Genomic DNA, 22,229 nt, shown 5'->3' on the forward strand with positions numbered 1-22,229 from the left:
TCCACTCTGCGCTGGCGTCTTTTATACTCCTTGATTTGACACAGCGGTCTAATTACCGGGCTCGCGCACCAGCAGATGAGACGGGAGCGCGCCGCGTTATACCTGCGCGTGAACGTAAACTGATCGGCTCTGATCATATAAGCCGACTGGCCGAAATAATGCCGAATTATATACATTTCCTGGGGTTGCCTAGGTGAATAGGGATGCGGATGTGCTCCAAGATCAAATATAATTGTATTAAGTGGGGTTTGGCTGGTTGCTCAGCAGCCACGGTTGCGAGCTCTCGCGTCAGCTGACGAGACAGCTGTTCGCCGCTACAACATTATTAGGCCGTTTATTGAAATACTCCCACACTTTTGACGACTTTTGGCGTGTTTTTTTCCCCTCGCTCGCACCGCTCGCACCGTCTGCTTTGCACTCCGCCATGACGGTAGTGTGACGTAAATATGCGACGCGTCGACGCACAAAAACGGCGTCGACGTATTTACGTAACCGATGCGTCACATATTTACATCACACTACCGTCATGGCAGAGCGCAAAGCAGACGATGCGAGCGAGGGGAAAAAAAGCACGCCAAAAGTCGTAAAAAGTGTGGGAGTATTTCAATAAACGGCCTAATAATCAGAGGTGGGTAGTAACACGCTACATTTAATCCGTTACATCTACTTGAGTAACTTTTAGGATAAATTGTACTTCTAAGAGTAGTTTTAATGCAACATACTTTTACTTGAGTATATTTATAAAGAAGAAACGCTACTTTTACTCCGCTACTTTTATCTACATTCAGCTCGCTACTCGCTACTAATTTGTTATCGATCTGTTAATGCACTCTTTGTTTGTTTTGGTTTGTCAGACAGACCTTCATAGTGCCTGCGTTTCAACAAATACAGTCACTGGTGACGTTCACTCCGTTCCACCAATCAGATGCAGTCACTGGTGACGTTGGACCAATCAAACAGAGCCAGGGGTCACATGACCTGACTTAAACAAGTTGAAAAACTTATTGGGGTGTTACCATTTAGTGGTCAATTGTACGGAATATATACTGTACTGTGCAATCTACTAATAAAAGTTCCAATCAATCAATCAAAAGTGTGAAGGAAAAAAGACCCTTTTTTATTTCAACCGTACATCCCGTCAAAAGCCTAAAGACTGACTGCACAGTTCCTGTCTTCACAATAAAAGTGCCGCTCCATCGCACCTGCGCTTTCAAAATAAGAGTCTCCGAAAGCCAGCGCAAACAAGCTAGCAAGCTACGGAGTTTGCCAACAATGTATTTCTTGTAAGGTGTATAAAAACGAATATGGAAGCTGGACAAATAAGATGCCAAAAAGCAACCACTTTCATGTGGTATTAGACAGAAAGGAGGAACTTTTTTTCTCCTCCATTTGAAAATGTGGACATTATCAGCACTACTGTCTGATTCCAATCAATGCAAGTCATCAGAATCAGGTAATACACCAACTTATATTCTTGTCTTCATGAAAGAAAGGAATCTATATGTGTTAAACATGCATGTATATTCATTAAAACACCTTTAACATGTAAACAAAAACGGCAAAATAAATAAATATAAATCATATACTGTATATATCAATGTATATATATAAAGTTAAAGTTAAAGTACCAATGATTGTCACACACACACTAGGTGTGGCGAAATTATTCTCTGCATTTGACCCATCACCCTTGGTCACCCCCTGGGAGGTGAGGGGAGCAGTGGGCAGCAGCGGTGGCTGCGCCCGGGAATAATTTTTGGTGATTCAACCCCCAATTCCAACCCTTGATGCTGAGTGCCAAGCAGGGAGGTAATGGGTCCCATTTTTATAGTCTTTGGTATGACTCGGCCGGGGTTTGAACTCACAACCTACCGATCTCAGGGCGGACACTCTAACCACTAGGCCACTGAGTAGGTATATATATATGTGTATGTATATATATATGTGTGTGTGTGTATATATATATATATATATATATATATATATATATATATATATATATATATATATATATATATATATATATATATATATCCAGGGTGTACCCCGCCTTCCGCCCGATTGTAGCTGAGATAGGCTCCAGCGCCCCCCGCGACCCCGAAGGGAATAAGCGGTAGAAAATGGATGGATGGATATATATGATATGTGTGTGTATGTTACTCATCAGTTACTCAGTATTTGAGTAGTTTTTTCACAACATACTTTTTACTTTTACTCAAGTAAATATTTGGGTGACTACTCCTTACTTTTACTTGAGTAATAAATCTCTAAAGTAACAGAGTACAATTTCTGCCCATGTCTGCTAATAATGTTGTTGTATGCACACTGTGTTGAGCGGAAATGGCCTATCATAGCAGCACAACGGCTATGAACGAACATTTGAAAAGAAAACACCCGACAGCGTTCTTGCCATCACCATCAACTAGTCAATCGTCCGTGTGAGTATACGTTGTCATCATTACACAAAAACATGAATGTGTCATTTGTATCTGCGTTGTAAATTCATAAACTAAAACACTGTTTCGCTCTGAGAGGCGCGTTTGGCGTGCCTGTTCAGTGTTTACAAAGACGCTAACGTTAATTAGTTGTGCAAATACCTTTTACAACATTAACAGTTACATATACTATGTACAAATGAACAATTAACTTTCACTTTAATCATACTATCATTGTTGTGTTATTAAGCAAAATAAGCAATACTTTTACTTTTGTTGAAATGTTTACACTGTTACAGAATATTTCGTTTTGCACTTTTTTGTATTGGATGTTTATCTTTATTTTTGCACATTTTAGCAAATAAGCAATACTTTTACTTTTGTTGAAATGTTTACACTGTTACAGAATATTTCCGTTTTGCACTTTTTTGTATTGGATGTTTATCTTTATTTTTGCACATTTTAAAGCAAATAAGCAATACTTTTACTTTTGAAATGCTTATACTATTGCAGAATATTAAGATTTGCACTGGATGTTTACTTTTATATTTGCAAATTAAAAAGCAAATAAGCTGCTTTTAATTTTGTTAAATGTTAAAAGTTTTAAATGTTTACATTGTTACAGAATATTTTGTCATGTTGTTGTCAATGTTGACTGAGTGGCCATACTTTTGTTTTTGGAAATAAAAGCCATGCCTTTTGAAAAAACTGGCCTACATTTATTTTAATTTTTTCATCTTCATTTTAAATAAAAAAAATAATCGGTAAAAGGACAAATAATCTATAGATTAATCGAAAAATTAATCTATAGATTAATCGAAAAAATAATCTATAGATTAACCGATTAATCGAAAAAAAATAATCTATGGATTAATCGATAGAAAAATAATCGTTAGCTGCAGCCTTACTAGGCACAATGCAGTCCGAAATGTAGCGTTCTCCTGGCAACCTCCAAACCCAGACTGGTCCATCAGATTGCCAGATGGAAAAGTGTGATTCATCAGTCCAGAGAAGGCGTCTCCACTGCTCTAGAGTCCAGTGGTGACGTGCTTTACACCACTACATCCCACGCTTTGCATTGGACTTGGTGATGTATGGCTTAGATTCAGCTGTCCGGCCATGGAAACCCATTCCATGAAGCTCTCTGCGCACTGTACGTGGGCTAATTGGAAGGTCACATGAAGTTTGGAGCTCTGTAGCAACCTCTTTGCACTCTCCGGTTCAGCATCCGCTGACCCCTCTCTGTCAGTTTACGTGGCCTACCACCTGGTGGCTGAGTTGCTGTTGTTCCCAAACTCTTCCATTTTCTTATAATAAAGCCGACAGTTGACTTTGGAGTATTTATAAGCGAGGAAATTCCACGACTGGAATTGTTGCACAGGTGGCATCCTGCGACAGTTCCACGCTGGAAATCACTGAGAGCGGCCCATTCTTTCACAAATGTTTGTAGAAACAGTCTCCATGCCTAAGTGCTTGATTTTATACACCTGTGGCCGAGCCAAGTGATTAGGGCACCCGATTCTCATCATTTGCATGGGTGGCCAAATACTTTTGGCAATATAGAGTGTACAAAATATTGCTATTTAGACAACCACATCTTTGTACGAGTGGACAAGTGGAAAAATGTATGCCTCCGCTGCTACCAGTCTGTGGAACGCTCTCCCTGACCACCTGAGGGCACCACAGACTGTGGATGCTTTTTAAAAAAGGCTTAAAAACCCTTCTTTTTAAAAAAGCCTTTTTTTTTAGATATATGCATGCCAGTTCTAGCTATTATAGCTGTTCTAGATTATATTTGTATTTATTTGTATTATCTTTTTATATTTTTTTAATACACTGTTGCACTTTGAGTTTGTTTGCTCAATGTAAAGTGTTTTTTTTTTACAAATAAAATCCATTATAATTATTATTATTAAAAACAATCCAATCTGATAATTAAAAGTTAAATGTATGTGTAAAGAGAGAACTTACAAGGCCATACGGCTGAGGATGTTGTGGATGTGTTGGCAGTCATCAGGGAACTTGGCCGTGGCTTTTGTGAAACTGCAGAATGCAGTCCGCAGCACTTTGAGCTGAGGGAGAGGAACTTGCCACTGGCCCGTGTACTCTTCCACCACCTGCACCGTGACGAGGACAAGAACAAGAGACATAAACACATGCACTCCAACTAAGGCTGAAACGACGCGTCGACGTAGTCGACGTCATCGGTTACGTAAATACGTCGACGCCGTTTTTGTGCGTCGGCGCGTCGCATATTTACGTCACTCTACTTTACTGTCATGGCGGAGCGCAAAGCAGACGATGCGAGCGAGGGGAAAAAAGCACGCCAAAAGTCGTCAAAAGTGTGGGAGTATTTCAATAAACGGCCTAATAATGTTGTTGTATGCACACTGTGTCGAGCGGAAATGGCCTATCATAGCAGCACAACGGCTATGAACGAACATTTGAAAAGAAAATCCCCGACAGCGTTCTTGCCATCACCATCAACAAGTCAATCGTCCGCGTGCGTATACGTTGTCATTATTACACAAAAACATGAATGTGTCATTTGTATCTGCGTTGTAAATTCATAAACTAAAGCACAGTTAAGCTCTGAGAGGCGTTTGGCGTGCCTGTTCAGTGTTTACAAAGACGCGCTCCTCTTTAACGCTGTGGGGAGGCGGCGGCGGCGAGCGAGCGGCGAGGCGGGGCGCGCCGGGAGCGACGCCGCAATCGTGCCCAGGTGCGCGTTCCGCGCAGTTGGAAGAGAAAAGACTTTGTGTAAAATTAAAAGATTGTAAACCTGGCAAAGCCGTCTGGCGTTCAGTCTGTCGGTCCTGAAAGAACCCCACGGCACAAGACGTGTCACAAACGCTAACGTTAATTAGTTGTGCAAATACCTTTTACAACATTAACAGTTACATATACTATGTACAAACGAACAATTAACTTTCACTTTAATCATACTATCATTGTTGTGTTATTAAGCAAAATAAGCAATACTTTTACTTTTGTTGAAATGTTTACACTGTACACATTTTTGTATTGGATGTTTAGCTTTATTTTTGCACATTTTAGCAAATAAGCAATACTTTTACTTTTGTTGAAATGTTTACACTTGTTACAGAATATTTCCGTTTTGCACTTTTTTGTATTGGATGTTTATCTTTATTTTTGCACATTTTAAAGCAAAATAAGCAATACTTTTACTTTTGAAATGCTTATACTATTCCAGAATATTAAGATTTGCACTGGATGTTTACTTTTATATTTGCACATTAAAAAGCAAATAAGCTACTTTTAATTTTGTTAAATGTTAAAAGTTTTAAATGTTTACATTGTTACAGAATATTTTGTCATGTTGTTGTCAATGTTGACTGAGTGGCCATACTTTTTTTTTTGTAAATAAAAGCCATGCCTTTTGAAAAAACTGGCCTACATTTATTTTTTCCTCTTCATTTTAAATATAAAAAAAAAATCGGTAAAAGGAAAAATAATCTATAGATTAATCGAAAAAAATAATCTATAGATTAACCGATTAATCGAAAAAATAATCTATAGATTAATCGATAGAAAAATAATCGTTAGCTGCAGCCCTAACTCCAATACATCTGTTCGATGGTGCTTTGCTACTTTCTACTCCGGACTGATCTTATCTGACATTAGCGGCCATGTTTGCATCGCTCCTGATACACCAGTGTTGGCGTTAACGCACTTTTTGTGTCTTTTTACGCATTGAAATCAGAAAGGACGCATAATTCCGGGAGGACGCGTATTTTATTTGTTTTTTTACCGGTTATCGCATTCCGCCGTTGTTTTGTTTTGTTTGTATTTGCCGGGTCAAATTAATAATTATAAATCAACTTCAAAGTAATGCACTTTTCGGTACATTTTCTTAAAAATGTTGCTTTAGGGGGTCTCAAACTCAATTTACCTGGGGGCCACTGGCTACAGAAACTGGGTGAGGCTGGGCCGCAAGAAAAGATTTCTTAAAAAAAAATCTAACATGCACTTTTTAATGAATTCACCTTCTTTGAATGGCTTTCCCGCCCTAGCAACCATCTCACTCACCACGTAGCTAGCTTTGACTGCTGCATCGCTCTTTTCGGTTGCTTTCTTGAAGAAATCTTGTTGCCTCAGTAGACTGGTTTTAAAATGTGCAACCCCGTTCACTCTCTCATCTCCCTGGTATTTTGCATACTCCTCAGCATGTCTATCTGTATAATGACGTTTCAAATTGTATTCCTTGTGCACCGCAACTTTCTCTGTGCAAATAAGACACGTCGGGGTGCCGATGTGCTCAACAAAGGAATATTGCATCTCCCACTTTTCCTGGAGTGGTCTTTGCTCATCACTAACCTTTCTCTTCACTGCAAGCTTTGAAAAAGACATGTTTGGGGTTGTGGAATATATTTGTATTTACCCGACGCACGGAGAATACTGTTATTTCCGCAGTGTGTGTCGTTCCGCTTTTCCTCCCTACAGCAACACGGCGGTCGGCGGATAATAGCCGGCTCCCGGAGTGTTATCCGGCGTCATATAGAAATATATGTAGTGTTCATCGTGGGCGGCAATGTAAATTAAACAATAAAAAAAACAAATAACGGTTTGAATTGGTCCAGGTTATCGGGGACTGTTATTACTGATGGACAGGTGTCGCGGTATGACTGCAGCCAGGCATGTAAGAAAAAACCGCGTCTCCATGGCAACGTTTCTGTCGCTTTCACTCATTTGCCGCTTTTCCACTAACGCTGGGGTGGGCAACCCAGAACGTTGAAAGAGCCATTTTGGAGCCACAATTAGCCCCGAACAGGCTAACATCACGACTAACGTGTTACACGTCCGATTCACCCAGCGACTCTCTGCCGGAGTATCAGCGTTGTGGTCCATTGCACCAGAGTTTTGTATTGTCGCTCGGTCCTTCGGCGAAGTGCTTCGGAAGCGACCGGACCACTCGTCACCCCCGCCCGGACTGTTTACAGCGTCGCCGGGGGAGGGAGCCGCTGTGACAGAGAGAGAGAAAGAGACCAGGCGGGCGAGCGAGGGAGGGAGGTCGGTCGGAAGAGCGTGTGCGGGTCTAGTGGAAAAGCGGCAAAACATTTATCTGCTTGCATCACGCAAGTGACGTCAATGTTCGGGCCTCGAGAGCCATATACCACACCGTGATTGGTAGATTTCTTCAGCTCCACACAACGCTGTCAAGTGCCATTCATTTAAAACTCGCGGGCCGCACTAACATTAAACTTTCATATTAAGGTGGGGGCCGCGAAATAACGACCCACTTCTATGGTGGAAGAACAATGAGCCCATATATCATCTTACTGCCAAGTTAGCCAGGCTGGGGGGGGTTGGGAGGAGTAGTTAATCTGAGGCTGAGTTGACTTGAAACTGTTAATGTTGCACTTTTTATATGTAGAAGAAAAGTTTTGTCATTTTATTTAATCTGAGCAACAACTTGAGGCAGTTTAATGTTGATTACCGTATTTTCCGCACTATAAGGCGCACCGGATTATTAGCCGCACCTTCAATGAATGGCATATTTCATAACTTTGTCCACCAATAAGCCGCCCCGGACTATAAGCCGCGCCTACGCTGCGCTAAAGGGAATGTCAAAAAAACAGTCAGATAGGTCAGTCAAACTTTAATAATATATTAAAAACCAGCGTTCTAACAACTCTGTCCCAAAATGTACGCAAATGTGCAATCACAAACATAGTAAAATTCAAAATAGTGCAGAGCAATAGCAACATAATGTTGCTCGAACGTTAAAGTCACAACACACAAAATAAACATAACGCTCACTTTCTGAAGTTATTCTTCATTCATAAATCCCTCGAATTTTTCTCCTTCGGTGTCCGAATTGAAAAGTTGGGCGAATGTCGTCCGGCGCTGCCTCCCTCTTAGTGAAGGTGTGTTCGCCTTCGGTCATCCACTGTTCCCACGCAGTTAGCAGTCTAGCTTCGAATGCCCTGTTGACACCAATATCTAGCGGCTGGAGGTCTTTTGTCAATCCACCCGGAATGACGGCGAGTATTGAATTAAGCGCGTAAGCGTGTCTCTCAATGTGATGTTATGAGCTAGCAAATATAACAACTACACTACCCAGCATGCAACGATAGTGACGAGCATGCGCGGTAGCCCTGAGAAGCGTTGTTGTATGCTGGCAGTTAGAATGTGGTTATGAGCACGCTGTGAGTAAACGTTGAGAACTCAGTTAACACGCCTCGTCTGCATTATTTATAATTAGACAGACAACACACTTAACAGGAGCCATTTTGGGGTCTTTACATAAACACACAAATGGAAATGAAACGTCACATATCCCAGCATGCACCGCGTGCTTCTTCTTCTTCCGGGGCGGGTGGTTGCTTACAGTAGAAGAAGAAGCGCTTCCTGTTCTACCGGGAAAAAAGATGGCGGCTGTTTACCGAAGTTGCGAGATCGAAACTTTATGAAAATGAATCGTAATATTAATCCATATATAAAGCGCACCGGGTTAAAAGCCGCACTGTCAGCTTTTGAGTAAATTTGTGGTTTTTAGGTGCGGCTAATGGTGCGGAAAATACGGTAACTTATTCAGGTGTTACCTTTTAATGGTTAATTGTACGAAATATGTACTGTACAATCTACTAATAAAAGTCTCAATCAATCAATCAAAAAAAGCACTTTATATGTAGAAAAGTTTTGTTAAGAAACCATTCTGAGCCTTATCTTATTTAGTTTTTATTTGATTTGATTTGTTGACCACATTAACCCTGGCAATGGACCCTGTGTGTATTTGTATATTATGCCATTGTTTACAAATTTGGTAAATAAATAACCAAAAAAAAGTATATTATGTTGTTTTCTTACTGTACCAAAAATGAACCGAACCGTGACCTCTAAACCGAGGTAGGTACCGAACCAAAATTGTTGTGTACCGTTACACCCTTACTTAAAACAAAAATGAACAAAAGGCAAACCCCGCGAGGAAACGGCACTGAAGCATAGGAATGGCGATGCAAAACGTAAGTAAAACTGAACCGGCTACAAAGTAAACAAAAAAACACCTGGGGATAGGTTGATTGGCAACACTAAATTGGCCCTAGTGTGTGAATGTGACTCTGAATGTTGTCTGTCTATCTGTGTTGGCCCTGCGATGAGGTGGCGACTTGTCCAGGGTGTACCCCGCCTTCCGCCCGATTGTAGCTGAGATAGGCTCCAGCGCCCCCCGCGACCCCAAAGGGAATAAGCGGTAGAAAATGGATGAATGGATGGCGGTCAAAAGGAAGACGTGAAGCTCCTACAGGAAAACACCGACAAAACAGGAAACACCGCCAAAATAACAGCACAAGACAGGAACTAAAGCACTGCACACAGGAAAACAACAAACTAAAAAAAAACACTGAATTAAGTAACGTTTATGACAACATTCTCCCAAAACACAATATAGAATGTGAGATAAAACAGGATAATGCATACATTTATCATTTGTTTTCAAAACGCTCACAAAAATATGGACCCCAAAAATGTACCGTGGGACCCCATTTTTAGGACTTGATGGCCATTTTGAAAATTTCCTAGCGCCAACACTGTGCACACCTCCCATTTCCTACCGCTTGTCCCTCCCTTTAACTTTAATAGGTTTTATTGCAACGTTCATTTCGCCATCTTCAGTAGACATTGACATTAGTTAGCTCATGTTCACTTAGCTGCAGAGCTAACAACGTAAACAATCAGCCGCAGAAGCGTGAATAACGTCGCTTATGCACGTAATAGCCATATTGACTTAATATATTAATATTAATATTGCGCGCTTTATTAATAGTTTTTATACGCCACACTTTGCACACAATAGCACGAATTGGAGCTAGCCGAAAGGGGCTAACAACGTCAGCTAGCCACGCCAGTTGGAGCGTTCTTGCACAACAATACACAACATAAATAGTCGCGACGTACCTTGCAAAACTCCCGACAATAATCGTCGCTTTTCGGGCGCGACCCATCGCCGCAATAACGGCTGCGTAGAGCCTCCAGGGCTAAGTCAAGCCCGTAGGTTTCTATGTCACTCTCCGCGTCCGCCATACTGCCTGCTGCATCCGGGGCATCGTCCGGGTTGCCAGTTGCAGCCTCGCGTTGCCAGGTGGGACATGTCCAATTATCCTACCAGAATCGAAAAAAATGATCGTTTGTTGGTTTTTTTTGGAACGTGATCGTACACATCGGGGTATGTTACGGTAAGAAAGTTAACACAAAACGTGCCTAGTATACATTATACATAACACACTTTAAAAAAACTAATGGTAAAAAAAAAAAAAAGTGCTAGGGACAGACAGCGCCCCCACCTGGCTGCACAACATCAGGCGCACTGCAGAATGTATCGATGTTTGTTAAGGCCAAAATTATATTTCACGTTGGGATTTTTATCGTACGACTGGCAACCATACTTGCGACCTCATAATTAGGGAGATATTAAAAAAAAAAGTTTATATATATATATATATATATATATATATATATATATATATATATATATATATATATATATATATATGGCGCTGTGATGAGATGGCGACTTGTCTAGGGTGTACCCCGCCTTCCGCCCGAATGCAACTGAGGTAGGCTCCAGAACCCCCCGCAACCCCAAAAGGATGGATGGATGGCTATATATATATAAATATATCATCATCTATATATATATATATATATATATATATATATATATATATATATATATAGCTGTAATTCACTGAAATTCAAGTATTTCTTACATACATATATATATATATATATATATATATATATATATATATATATATATATATGTATATATATATCCATCCATCCATCATATATATATATATATATATATATATATATATGTAATTCACTGAAATTCAAGTATTTCTTACATATATATATATATAAATATATATATATATATATATATATATATAAATATATATGTATATATATATATATATGTAAGAAATACTTGAATTTCAGTGAATTACATATATATATATATATATTAGGGCTGCAACAACTAATCGATTATAAAAATAGTTGCCGATAATTTAGTCATCGATTCATTGGATCCATGCTATGCGCATGCGCAGAGGCTTTTTAAAAACATTTTTTTTAATAAACCTTTATTTATAAACTGCAACACTCACAAACAGCTGAGAAACAATAATCAAAACAAGTATGGTGCCAGTATGCTGTTTTTTCTCAATAAAATACTGGAAAGGATAGAAATGTAGTTTGTCTCTTTTATCCGATTATTAATGGATTAATCGAAGCAATAATCGACAGATTAATCGATTGTCAAATTAATCGTTAGTTGCAGCCCTAATATATATATATATATATATATATATATATATATATATATATATATATATATATATATATATATATATATACATATATGTCTTAATAAGGTTATCCAAAAAATAGTGCTCGATACCGTAGTAGAGCGCAATATATGTATGTGTGGGAAAAAAATCACAAGACTATTTCATCTCTACAGGCCTGTTTCATGAGGGGGGGTTCCCTCAATCATCAGGAGATTTTAATGGGAGCATTCACATACCATGGTTTATATAGGGCACAGAGTGGGTGGGTACAGGCTGGCGTAGGGGCGTGGTGATTGGCTCATGTGTTACCTAGGAGGTGTTTCCGTCTGTGGCGGCATGCTGTTACAATTTCGCTGCGCTTGTTGAGGGATGACAGGTCTGGACGGTAAATAATAAACAGTTTCTCTTTCAAGCATAGGTTGCATCTTTTATTACCACTATTGTAAGGTGTGCTGGATGCAAGAATTTGCCATGTTATTGAATATTCAACATTATTGTCTTTGAGGTCCCAAATGTGTTTGCTGAGTTCTGTGGTATTTCGCAGGTTTTGGTTCCTGAAAGAAGTCTTGTGATTGTTCCATCTGGTTTTGAACTCTCCCTCGGTTAATCCTACATATGTGTCGGATGTGTTAATGTCCTTGCGTGTTACCTTAGATTGGTAGACAACTGATGTTTGTAAGCACCCCCCGTTGAGTGGGCAATCAGGTTTCTTTCGACAGTTGCAGCCTTTGTTGGTTTTGGAGTCGCTCTGTCCGGGGGCCGACGGCTCATTTGCAATTGTTTTGTTGTGGTTTGAGATAACTTGTCATATATTGTTCATACAGCTGTAGCTCAATTTAATGTTGTTCTTGTTGAATACTTTTCTTAGGGTGTTGTCTTTGGGAAAGTGTTTGTCAATCAGATTGAGGAATTTGTGTCCAATGTTAGTTGAGACGTTTTTGCTGTATGGGGGGTTGTACCAGATGATGTCGTTTCGTTTTCTGTTCTTTTTTGGCTGGTTTCCTGGCATGGGTTCATAGGTGAGGGTGAAATTGTATCCGCTTTCATCAAGGGCTTTTTGGTACGGTGGGGTTGCTTGGTCAAATTCAGCTTTGCTAGATGACAGCATCGATAGCCTTTTATTAATTCCGGTAGGTATTCTTTTCGTGGTGGTGGGTGGGTGGTTGCTGTCATGGTGCACGTATTGGAGTGTTGTGTTGGGTTTCGTGAATGGTTGGTAGCTGTTATTTCTCAGGTTGAAAGTGACGTCAAGGAAGTTGACGGTTTGCTTGTTGGCTTCAATCGTGATCCGTAGGCCGTTCTCTTTGAAAATTTGGCATATGCGCTTCTTGGTATTCTTGCTGCTCCTTGGCGAGGCGCGACACACTGCCAGTCCGTCATCACGGTAAATACCAAGGTTCAGATTGAGGCTAGCGAGCTGGGAGAGGAGGAAACTCCCAACGAGTTCACACGTTTCTGCTCCGTCAAAACTTCCCATAGTGACGTCAAATGTTGCATTGTTCTTTTTTTGCCATGGTGTACTGTTGTGGATGAGAATGGAGTTTTTTGCGTGGATGATGATGTTTCTTTCGTTGCCTGTGATTGAGTCGTAGTCTGAGGCGAAGTCTAGTGCTTGAGTCAGTAGGTCTTGCGTGATGGAAGGGTAAAATTCTTCGATATCAAAGGAGATAAAGTTGTGCTGTTGTTTGTCTTGGATGTTGTTGAACCATTTGATTACTGCTGCTGTATTTCTCCATTGGTTGAGTGGCATATGCCAAATTTTCAAAGAGAACGGCCTACGGATCACGATTGAAGCCAACAAGCAAACCGTCAACTTCCTTGACGTCACTTTCAACCTGAGAAATAACAGCTACCAACCATTCACGAAACCCAACACAACACTCCAATACGTGCACCATGACAGCAACCACCCACCCACCACCACGAAAAGAATACCTACCGGAATTAATAAAAGGCTATCGATGCTGTCATCTAGCAAAGCTGAATTTGACCAAGCAACCCCCCGTACCAAAAAGCCCTTGATGAAAGCGGATACAATTTCACCCTCACCTATGAACCCACGCCAGGAAACTAGCCAAAAAAGAACAGAAAACGAAACGACATCATCTGGTACAACCCCCCATACAGCAAAAACGTCTCAACTAACATTGGACACAAATTCCTCAATCTGATTGACAAACACTTTCCCAAAGACAACACCCTAAGAAAAGTATTCAACAAGAACAACATTAAATTGAGCTACAGCTGTATGAACAATATACGACAAATTATCTCAAACCACAACAAAACAATTGCAAATGAGCCGTCGGCCCCCGGACAGAGCGACTCCAAAACCAACAAAGGCTGCAACTGTCGAAAGAAACCTGATTGCCCTCTCAACGGGGGGTGCTTACAAACATCAGTTGTCTACCAATCTAAGGTAACACGCAAGGACATTAACACATCCGACACATATGTAGGATTAACCGAGGGAGAGTTCAAAACCAGATGGAACAATCACAAGGCTTCTTTCAGGAACCAAAACCTGCAGAATACCACAGAACTCAGCAAACACATTTGGGACCTCAAAGACAATAATGTTGAATATTCAATAACATGGCAAATTCTTGCATCCAGCACACCTTACAATAGTGGTAATAAAAGATGCAACCTATGCTTGAAAGAGAAACTGTTTATTATTTACCGTCCAGACCTGTCATCCCTCAACAAGCGCAGCGAAATTGTAACAGCATGCCGCCACAGACGGAAACACCTCCTAGGTAACACATGAGCCAATCACCACGCCCCTACGCCAGCCTGTACCCACCCACTCTGTGCCCTATATAAACCATGGTATGTGAATGCTCCCATTAAAATCTCCTGATGATTGAGGGTACCCCCCCTCATGAAACAGGCCTGTAGAGATGAAATAGTCTTGTGATTTTTTTCCCCACACATACATATATTGCGCTCTACTACGGTATCGAGCACTATTTTTTGGATAACCTTATTAAGACATATATATATATATATATATATATATATATATATATATATATATATATATATATATATATATATATAGCTATAATATACTGAAATTCAAGTATTTCTTACATATATATATATATATATATATATATATATATATATCCATCCATCCATCATCTATATATATATATATATATATATATATATATATATATATATATATATATATATATCCATCCATCCATCCATCATCTCTATATATATATATATATATATATATATATATATATATATATAAATATATATATATATATATATACCGGTAGCTGTAATTCACTGAAATTCAAGTATTTCTTACATACATATATATATATATATATATATATATATATATATATATATATATATATATATATATATATATATATATATATATATATATATATATATATATATATATATATATATATATATATATATATATATATATACAGTGCCGGCCCAAGCCTCCATGGGGCCCTAAGCAAAATTTGATTTTGGGGCCCTCTATTTCTGCCAATAATATTGATTGTTGATCATTCACACACCTACTATAAACTCATTGCGGCTCTGGCAGTGTTGTTTACATTATCCTATTGTCAGCCTGGCATGTCTTTACAAATGACATATCATTTATAAAGATATGGGGGTGGCCCAGTTAAGAACATAAATAATACCAATGAATGAACGAATGATGTCCAGAGTGCCACATATGGTTCCTAATCTTAAAATGTAGAAAACATTCAGCTACAAGAGTGGCCTGGGGTTGAACAGTCCAAGTGATAAAGCTTTGTATTTACAGTAAAAGTGTCATCTTGTCTCATCAGTCTTGTACTTATTAGTCTTTAATTACTAGTTTACATTTTTAGTTAATTGTTCATATTTAATGTTTACTTTGTACAAAGAGAGCGCAGTCTACTGAAGTTAAATTCATCAATAGTTTTCCCCTTTGAAAGACGCAAGGCAAATTCCTTCCATTTCACCATGTTGCTACAATGATCTTCACTGTTTTCATGCTGTTTCAGCAGTGCACCTTTGTTGACCCAATCCCGCTGTCCCTCGGCTGCCAGTTTTAAGGACTTTTTGGAAAATAATTTGCAGCAAAAGCAATAGACTGCATATTTACTTCTTGAATAAGTCAGCCAGCTACGCTTGACTTTTTCCCATTGACTAGCTGTCTGTAGGTATAATGATAATGAAAACTTCGGCCATCATGCCGTTTGGGGAATGAAAAGTTCTCCTTAATAGACAGTGGTCCTCTGATCACCTGTCTGAATCTGAGAGGAAAGATATGGCGTCACATTAGTGCCAAAAATCCGAGCGCATAAAAACTGTTATCGCACGCTGATTCTCCACTTCGTGCGCGCGCGACACCCTTTTGCGCGCGCGTGGTGTCTTTTTGTGCGCGCGCGCGGTGCCTTTCTGCGCGCGCGCCGTCTCGGTCTGTGCGCTCTCTGTGTACTCCTGGCATCTCTCCTCGCGCTGTCATGTTTCTTTTTGGCACTTTGGGGGCAGGTATGCTTAGACGGCCCCTCCTTTCTGATTGGCTCTTAGCATTTTTCATAAGACCAATCATTCTCCAGCGTAGCAACGTTGTAGCCATCTTACCTCGGACAGCTAGCCTCAATCATTACATTGATGTCAAAGCAAGTTATGGTAATTTAATTAGTACATGTACCAATTAAATTACCATAACTTGCTCGATTTTCGACCAATTTACAAACGGTTTGCCTTGTTACAAATCTTATTACATGTAGATATGACATAGGATGCTGCACCTGTTGAAATCACCTCTTTCGCTATAAAAAAAATGACTTAATTGTGCAACATAGTTGTGTAGGGTCAGTGTTAGTCAGTTCTCTGATTATTTTAAACTGTTTCAGAATACATTATTAAAAGGCTATTTTTAACATTTTAAAAACAAAATTCAAAGATTATTTCATTAATTTTATGGCTGAATCAAAAGAAATTCCATAAATTAGAAAACAAATGTTCAAGAAGAAGTGAAAACTTTGCGCCTATAACAAGCTTGATACATATTGACGATGACCCGCCCTGCTATACTTCTGATTATCTCTGAGCATTTTTTGCCTGGCCAATCAGAAAGAAGGGGCCGTCTAAGCATACCCGCCCCCAAAGTGCCAAAACGAAACATGCCAGCGCACAGACCGAGACGGCACGTGCGCAAAAAGGCACCACGCGCGCGCAAAAGGGTGTCGCGCGCGCGCACGAAGTTTTTATGCGCTCGGATTTTTGACACTAATGTGACGCCATAGCAGGCGGCAAACGTCACAGGTGCAGCAGAGGCAGCTTTACATTTAAAGAGAGGCAGGAAGAATCACTAAGCCTAGATCAGCAGCAGCACTCTGTTGACCTAAAATTGTGTTTTTGTACAATAATATATCTTTGATCATTTAGAAATCATCAGTCAGACTCGTACATGCACAAAATAAAAAATAAGAATTTTTTGTTAATTGCTTTTGGGGGCCCCCTGGTGGCCGCGGGGCCCTAAGCAAGCGCTTAGTACGCTTATGCCTTGGGCCGGCTCTGTATATATATATATATATATATATATATATATATATATATATATATATATATCAATCCATCCATCATCTATATATATATATATACATATAGGTGTAATTCACTGAAATTCAAGTATTTGTTACATACATATATATATATATATATATATATATATATATATATATATATATATATATATATATATATATATATATATATATATATATATGTATATATATATATATATGTATATATATATATACGTATATATATATATATATATATATATATATATATATGTAAGAAATACTTGAATTTCAGTGAATTACACACATATATATATATATATATATATATATATATATATATATATATATATATATATATATATATATATATATTAGGGCTGCAACAACTAATCGATTAAATCGATTAAAATCGATTATAAAAATAGTTGCCGATTAATTTAGTCATCGATTCATTGGATCCATGCTTTGCGCATGTGCAGAGGCTTTTTTTTAAATTTTTATAAACCTTTATTTATAAACTGCAACATTCACAAACAGCTGAGAAACAATAATCAAAATAAGTATGGTGGAGGTATGCTGTTTTTTCTCAATAAAATACTGGAAAGGATAGAAATGTAGTCTGTCTCTTTTATCCGATTATTAATCGAAGCAATAATCGACAGATTAATCGATTGTCAAATTAATCGTTAGTTGCAGCCCTAATATATATATATATATATATATATATATATATATATATATATATATATATATATATATATATATATATATATATATATATATATATATGAATTACAGCTATATATATATATATACATATATATATATACATATAGCTGTAATTCACTGAAATTCAAGTATTTATTTGATCATATATATATATATATATATATATATATATATATATATATATATATATATATATATATATATATATATATAAATAAAAGAAGGTGGATAGGTATGATGTTCGTTAAGAAATGATCGATGTCGATGACATTAGCGAATCCTCTTATCGAACCAATTCCTTATGAAATCTCTTATCGGATCCAGATAGGTTGTTGTGTGTGTACCTTGTGTGTGCACTGAGTTCCAAAAGCCATAGATGTTATGTGACTGGGCCAGCACGCTGTTTATATGGAGGAAAAGCCGACGTGACCGAGGACAGCATGCGGCCGTTAAAAGTGTGAAGGTTTCAGGTGAGAGAGGACGCTAAAGGCACGCCCCCCCAATATTGTTGTCCGGGTGGAAATCGGGAGAAATTCGTGAGAACGGTTGCCCCGGGAGATTTTCGGGAGGGGCACCGAAATTCGGGACTCTCCCGGGAAAATCGGGAGGGTTGGCAAGTATGCTGGCAACGTAGTCAAACTTCCAACCTGGCAACCTCACAATTAAAATGTCATCTGATAGCAACATAAATTAGTGTTGTTTTCATATGAAATAAATTCCAGAAAAAGTAACGCCTTATTGATGAAACATGTCATTGTTATGCACAAATACAAAAAAGTAAGTAAGTAAGTACATTTTATTTATTACCATGAATTGATTAACGTGGACCCCGACTTAAACAAGTTGAAAAACTTATTCGGGTGTTACCATTTAGAATAGAATAGAGTAAGTAAATAAGTACAATTTATTTATTACCATGAATTGATTAACTTTCCTGGGGGAAATTCAGCACCACAGTGCGCTCACAATAGACAATAAACATTTAGGTATTTTTACATGTGAATAATATAAATACAGTCTATTATACAGCATTATTCACATGTGAATAACATAAATACAGTCTATTATACAGCATTATTCACATGTGAATAAAATAAATACCATCTATTATACAGCATTATTCACATGTGAATAACATAAATACAGTCTATTATACAGAATCATTCACATGTGAATAATATAAATACAGTCTATTATACAGCATTACTCACATGTGAATAACATAAATACAGTCTATTATTCAGCATTATTCACATGTGAATAATATAAATACAGTCTATTATACAGCATATTCACATGTGAATAATATAAATACAGTCTATTATACAGCATTATTCACATGTGAATAACATAAATACAGTCTATTATACAGCATTATTCACATGTGAATAACATAAATACAGTCTATTATACAGCATTATTCACATGTGAATAAAATAAATACAGTCTATTATACAGCATTATTCACATGTGAATAACATAAATACAGTCTATTATACAGAATTATTCACATGTGAATAACATAAATACAGTCTATTATACAGAATTATTCACATGTGAATAATATAAATACAGTCTATTATACAACATTACTCACATGTGAATAACATAAATACAGTCTATTATACAGCATTATTCACATGTGAATAATATAAATACATTATACATTTAAGTACAGTCAAAAAGTGGTCAATTGTAAGGAATATGTACTGTAATGTGCAATCTACAAATAAAAGTTTCAATCAATCAATCAATCAATCAATTTATAAAGCGCTTTTCACTGATAAAATCACAAAGCGCTGTACAAAACATAGGTAAAGTAAAACAACAATTCAATTTAAAACAACAGGGGCAACGTCATAAAAAAGATACATAGTGGATTAAAAAATGATAGTTTAAAGGTTGCATTAACTAAAAGCTTTATTAAAAAGAGAAGTTTTCAAATGTTTCTTAAAAGTTTCAACACAGTAAGATCACGAAGGGACTGGTGCAAGTTGTTCCAGAGTCTGGGAGCTTATTTAGCCTGGAATGCCCGGTCTCCACGGGTCCTAAAACGGGTTTTCGAGATCTTTAGAAGACCCTGGCCTGAAGAGCAGTGGCATAACAGGTCAGTGATGTACTGAGGGGCCCCACCATGCAACACACGGAATGTCAGGACTACAATTTTAAACTCAATACGGAATTTAACAGGCTACACTATTTAAGTTTCATAATACATACCTTTAATCGTATTTTTTACGTATTATGTATTCATGTCGTCTTAAATCGTATTTATACGTCTTAAAATAGTCATCGAATCGCACTACACTATGAGTCAAAATGATTCATTTATGCTGCAGTACTATAATCAACCAAAAGAGGGAGACATAGTAACAGGAAATGTGACCGTCATGGGACACAGCATTAGGTACACCTTTTAGTCAGGCATTTATTTGTTTTTTTATGAATGTAGTGAAGTATTGCGAGGTATACAATAGCAGTACTGTACATACTGTACCACAACACACGTCATAACTAAGCAAAATATAATTAAATTGTACTTATACGTCTTCAATAGTCATCGAATCGCACTATGAGTCAAAATGATTCAATTATGCTGCAGTACTATAATCAACCAAAGGAGGGAGACATAGTAACAAGAAATGGGACACAGCATTATTTGGATGGGTGGCCAAATACTTTTGGCAATGTAGTGTATATATATTATATTAAGACAGTAATTGTGTTATTAAAACAATAACTTACAATTGTGTTGTTAAAACAATACACACAATTGTGCTGTTAAGACAGTAACACACAATTGTGTTGTTAAGACAATAGCACCCAATTGTGTTGTTAAGACAATAACACATATTTGTGTTATTAAGACAGTAACACACGATTGTGTTATTAAGACAGTAACACACAATTGTGTGTTATTTTAATAGTGTGTTATTAAAACAATAACACACAATAGTGTTGTTAAGACAATAACACACAATTGTGTTATTAAGACAGTAACACACAATTGTGTTGTTAAGACAATAGCACCCAATTGTGTTGTTAAGACAATAACACATATTTGTGTTATTAAGACAGTAACACACAATTGTGTTATTAAAACAATAACACACAATTGTGTTGTTAAGACAATAACACCCAATTGTATTGTTAAGAGAGTAACACACAATGGTGTTATTAAGACAGTAACACACAAGTGTGTGCTATTTAAATTGTGTGTTATTAAAACAATAACACACAATTATGTTGTTAAGACAATAACACACAATTGTCTTATGAAGCCAACAACACATATTTGTGTTATTAAGACAGTAACACACAATTGTGTTATTAAAACAATAACACACAATTGTGTTGCTAAGACAATAACACACCATTGTGTTGTTAAGACAATAACACCCAATTGTGTTATTAAAACAAAAACACACAATTTTGTTATTAAGACAGTAACACACAATTGTGTTGCTAAGACAATAACACACAATTGTGTTGTTAAGACAGTAACACCCAATTGTGTTATTAAAAGAAAAACACACAATTTTGTTATTAAGACAGTAACACACAATTGTGTTATCAAGACAGTAACACACAATTGCGTTATTAAAACAATAACACCCAATTGTGTTGTTAAGACAATAACACACAATTAATTGTGTTATGAAGCCAATAACATATAATTGTGTTTAAGACAGTAACACAAAATTGTGTTATTAAAACAATAACACCCAATTGTGTTGTTAAGACAATAACACACAATTGAGTTAAGACAGTAACACACAATCGTGTTATTAAAACAATAACCCACAATTAAGTTGTTAAGAAAATAACACACAATTGTGTTGTTAAGACAATAACACCCAATTTTGTTGTTAGACAATAACACACAATTGTGTTATTAAGACAGTAACACACAATTGTGTTATGAAGCCAATAACATATAATTGTGTTATTAAGACAGTAACACACAATTGTGTTATTAAAACAATAACACCCAATTGTGTTGTTAAAACAATAACACACAATTGTGTTATTAAGACAGTAACACACAATTGTCTTCTATTTTAATTGTGTTATTAAAACAATAACACCCAATTGTGTTGTTAAGACAATAACACACAATTCTGTTATTAAAACAAGAACACACAATTGTGTTAAGACAATAACACACAATTGTGTTAAGA

At 37.3% G+C, this 22,229-nt stretch overlaps 1 protein-coding gene across 1 annotated transcript in view; it reads right to left on the reverse strand.

Moving 5' to 3' along the window:
* LOC133613882 (uncharacterized) overlaps positions 1-10,510 on the reverse strand; it is a 74,698-nt gene extending 64,188 nt beyond the window's left edge. Inside the window, exons 1-2 of the mRNA XM_061971756.2 lie at positions 10,353-10,510; positions 4,407-4,552 (exon numbers count right to left, since the gene is read on the reverse strand). Coding sequence (XP_061827740.2) covers positions 4,407-4,552; positions 10,353-10,478 — 272 coding nt within the window. The 5' untranslated portion in view covers positions 10,479-10,510. The remainder of the gene's footprint in view (positions 1-4,406; positions 4,553-10,352) is intronic.
* Between the last annotated feature and the right edge of the window lie 11,719 nt (positions 10,511-22,229).

This window comes from Nerophis lumbriciformis, linkage group LG13, assembly GCF_033978685.3.
Source record: "Nerophis lumbriciformis linkage group LG13, RoL_Nlum_v2.1, whole genome shotgun sequence".
Lineage (NCBI taxonomy): Eukaryota > Metazoa > Chordata > Actinopteri > Syngnathiformes > Syngnathidae > Nerophis > Nerophis lumbriciformis.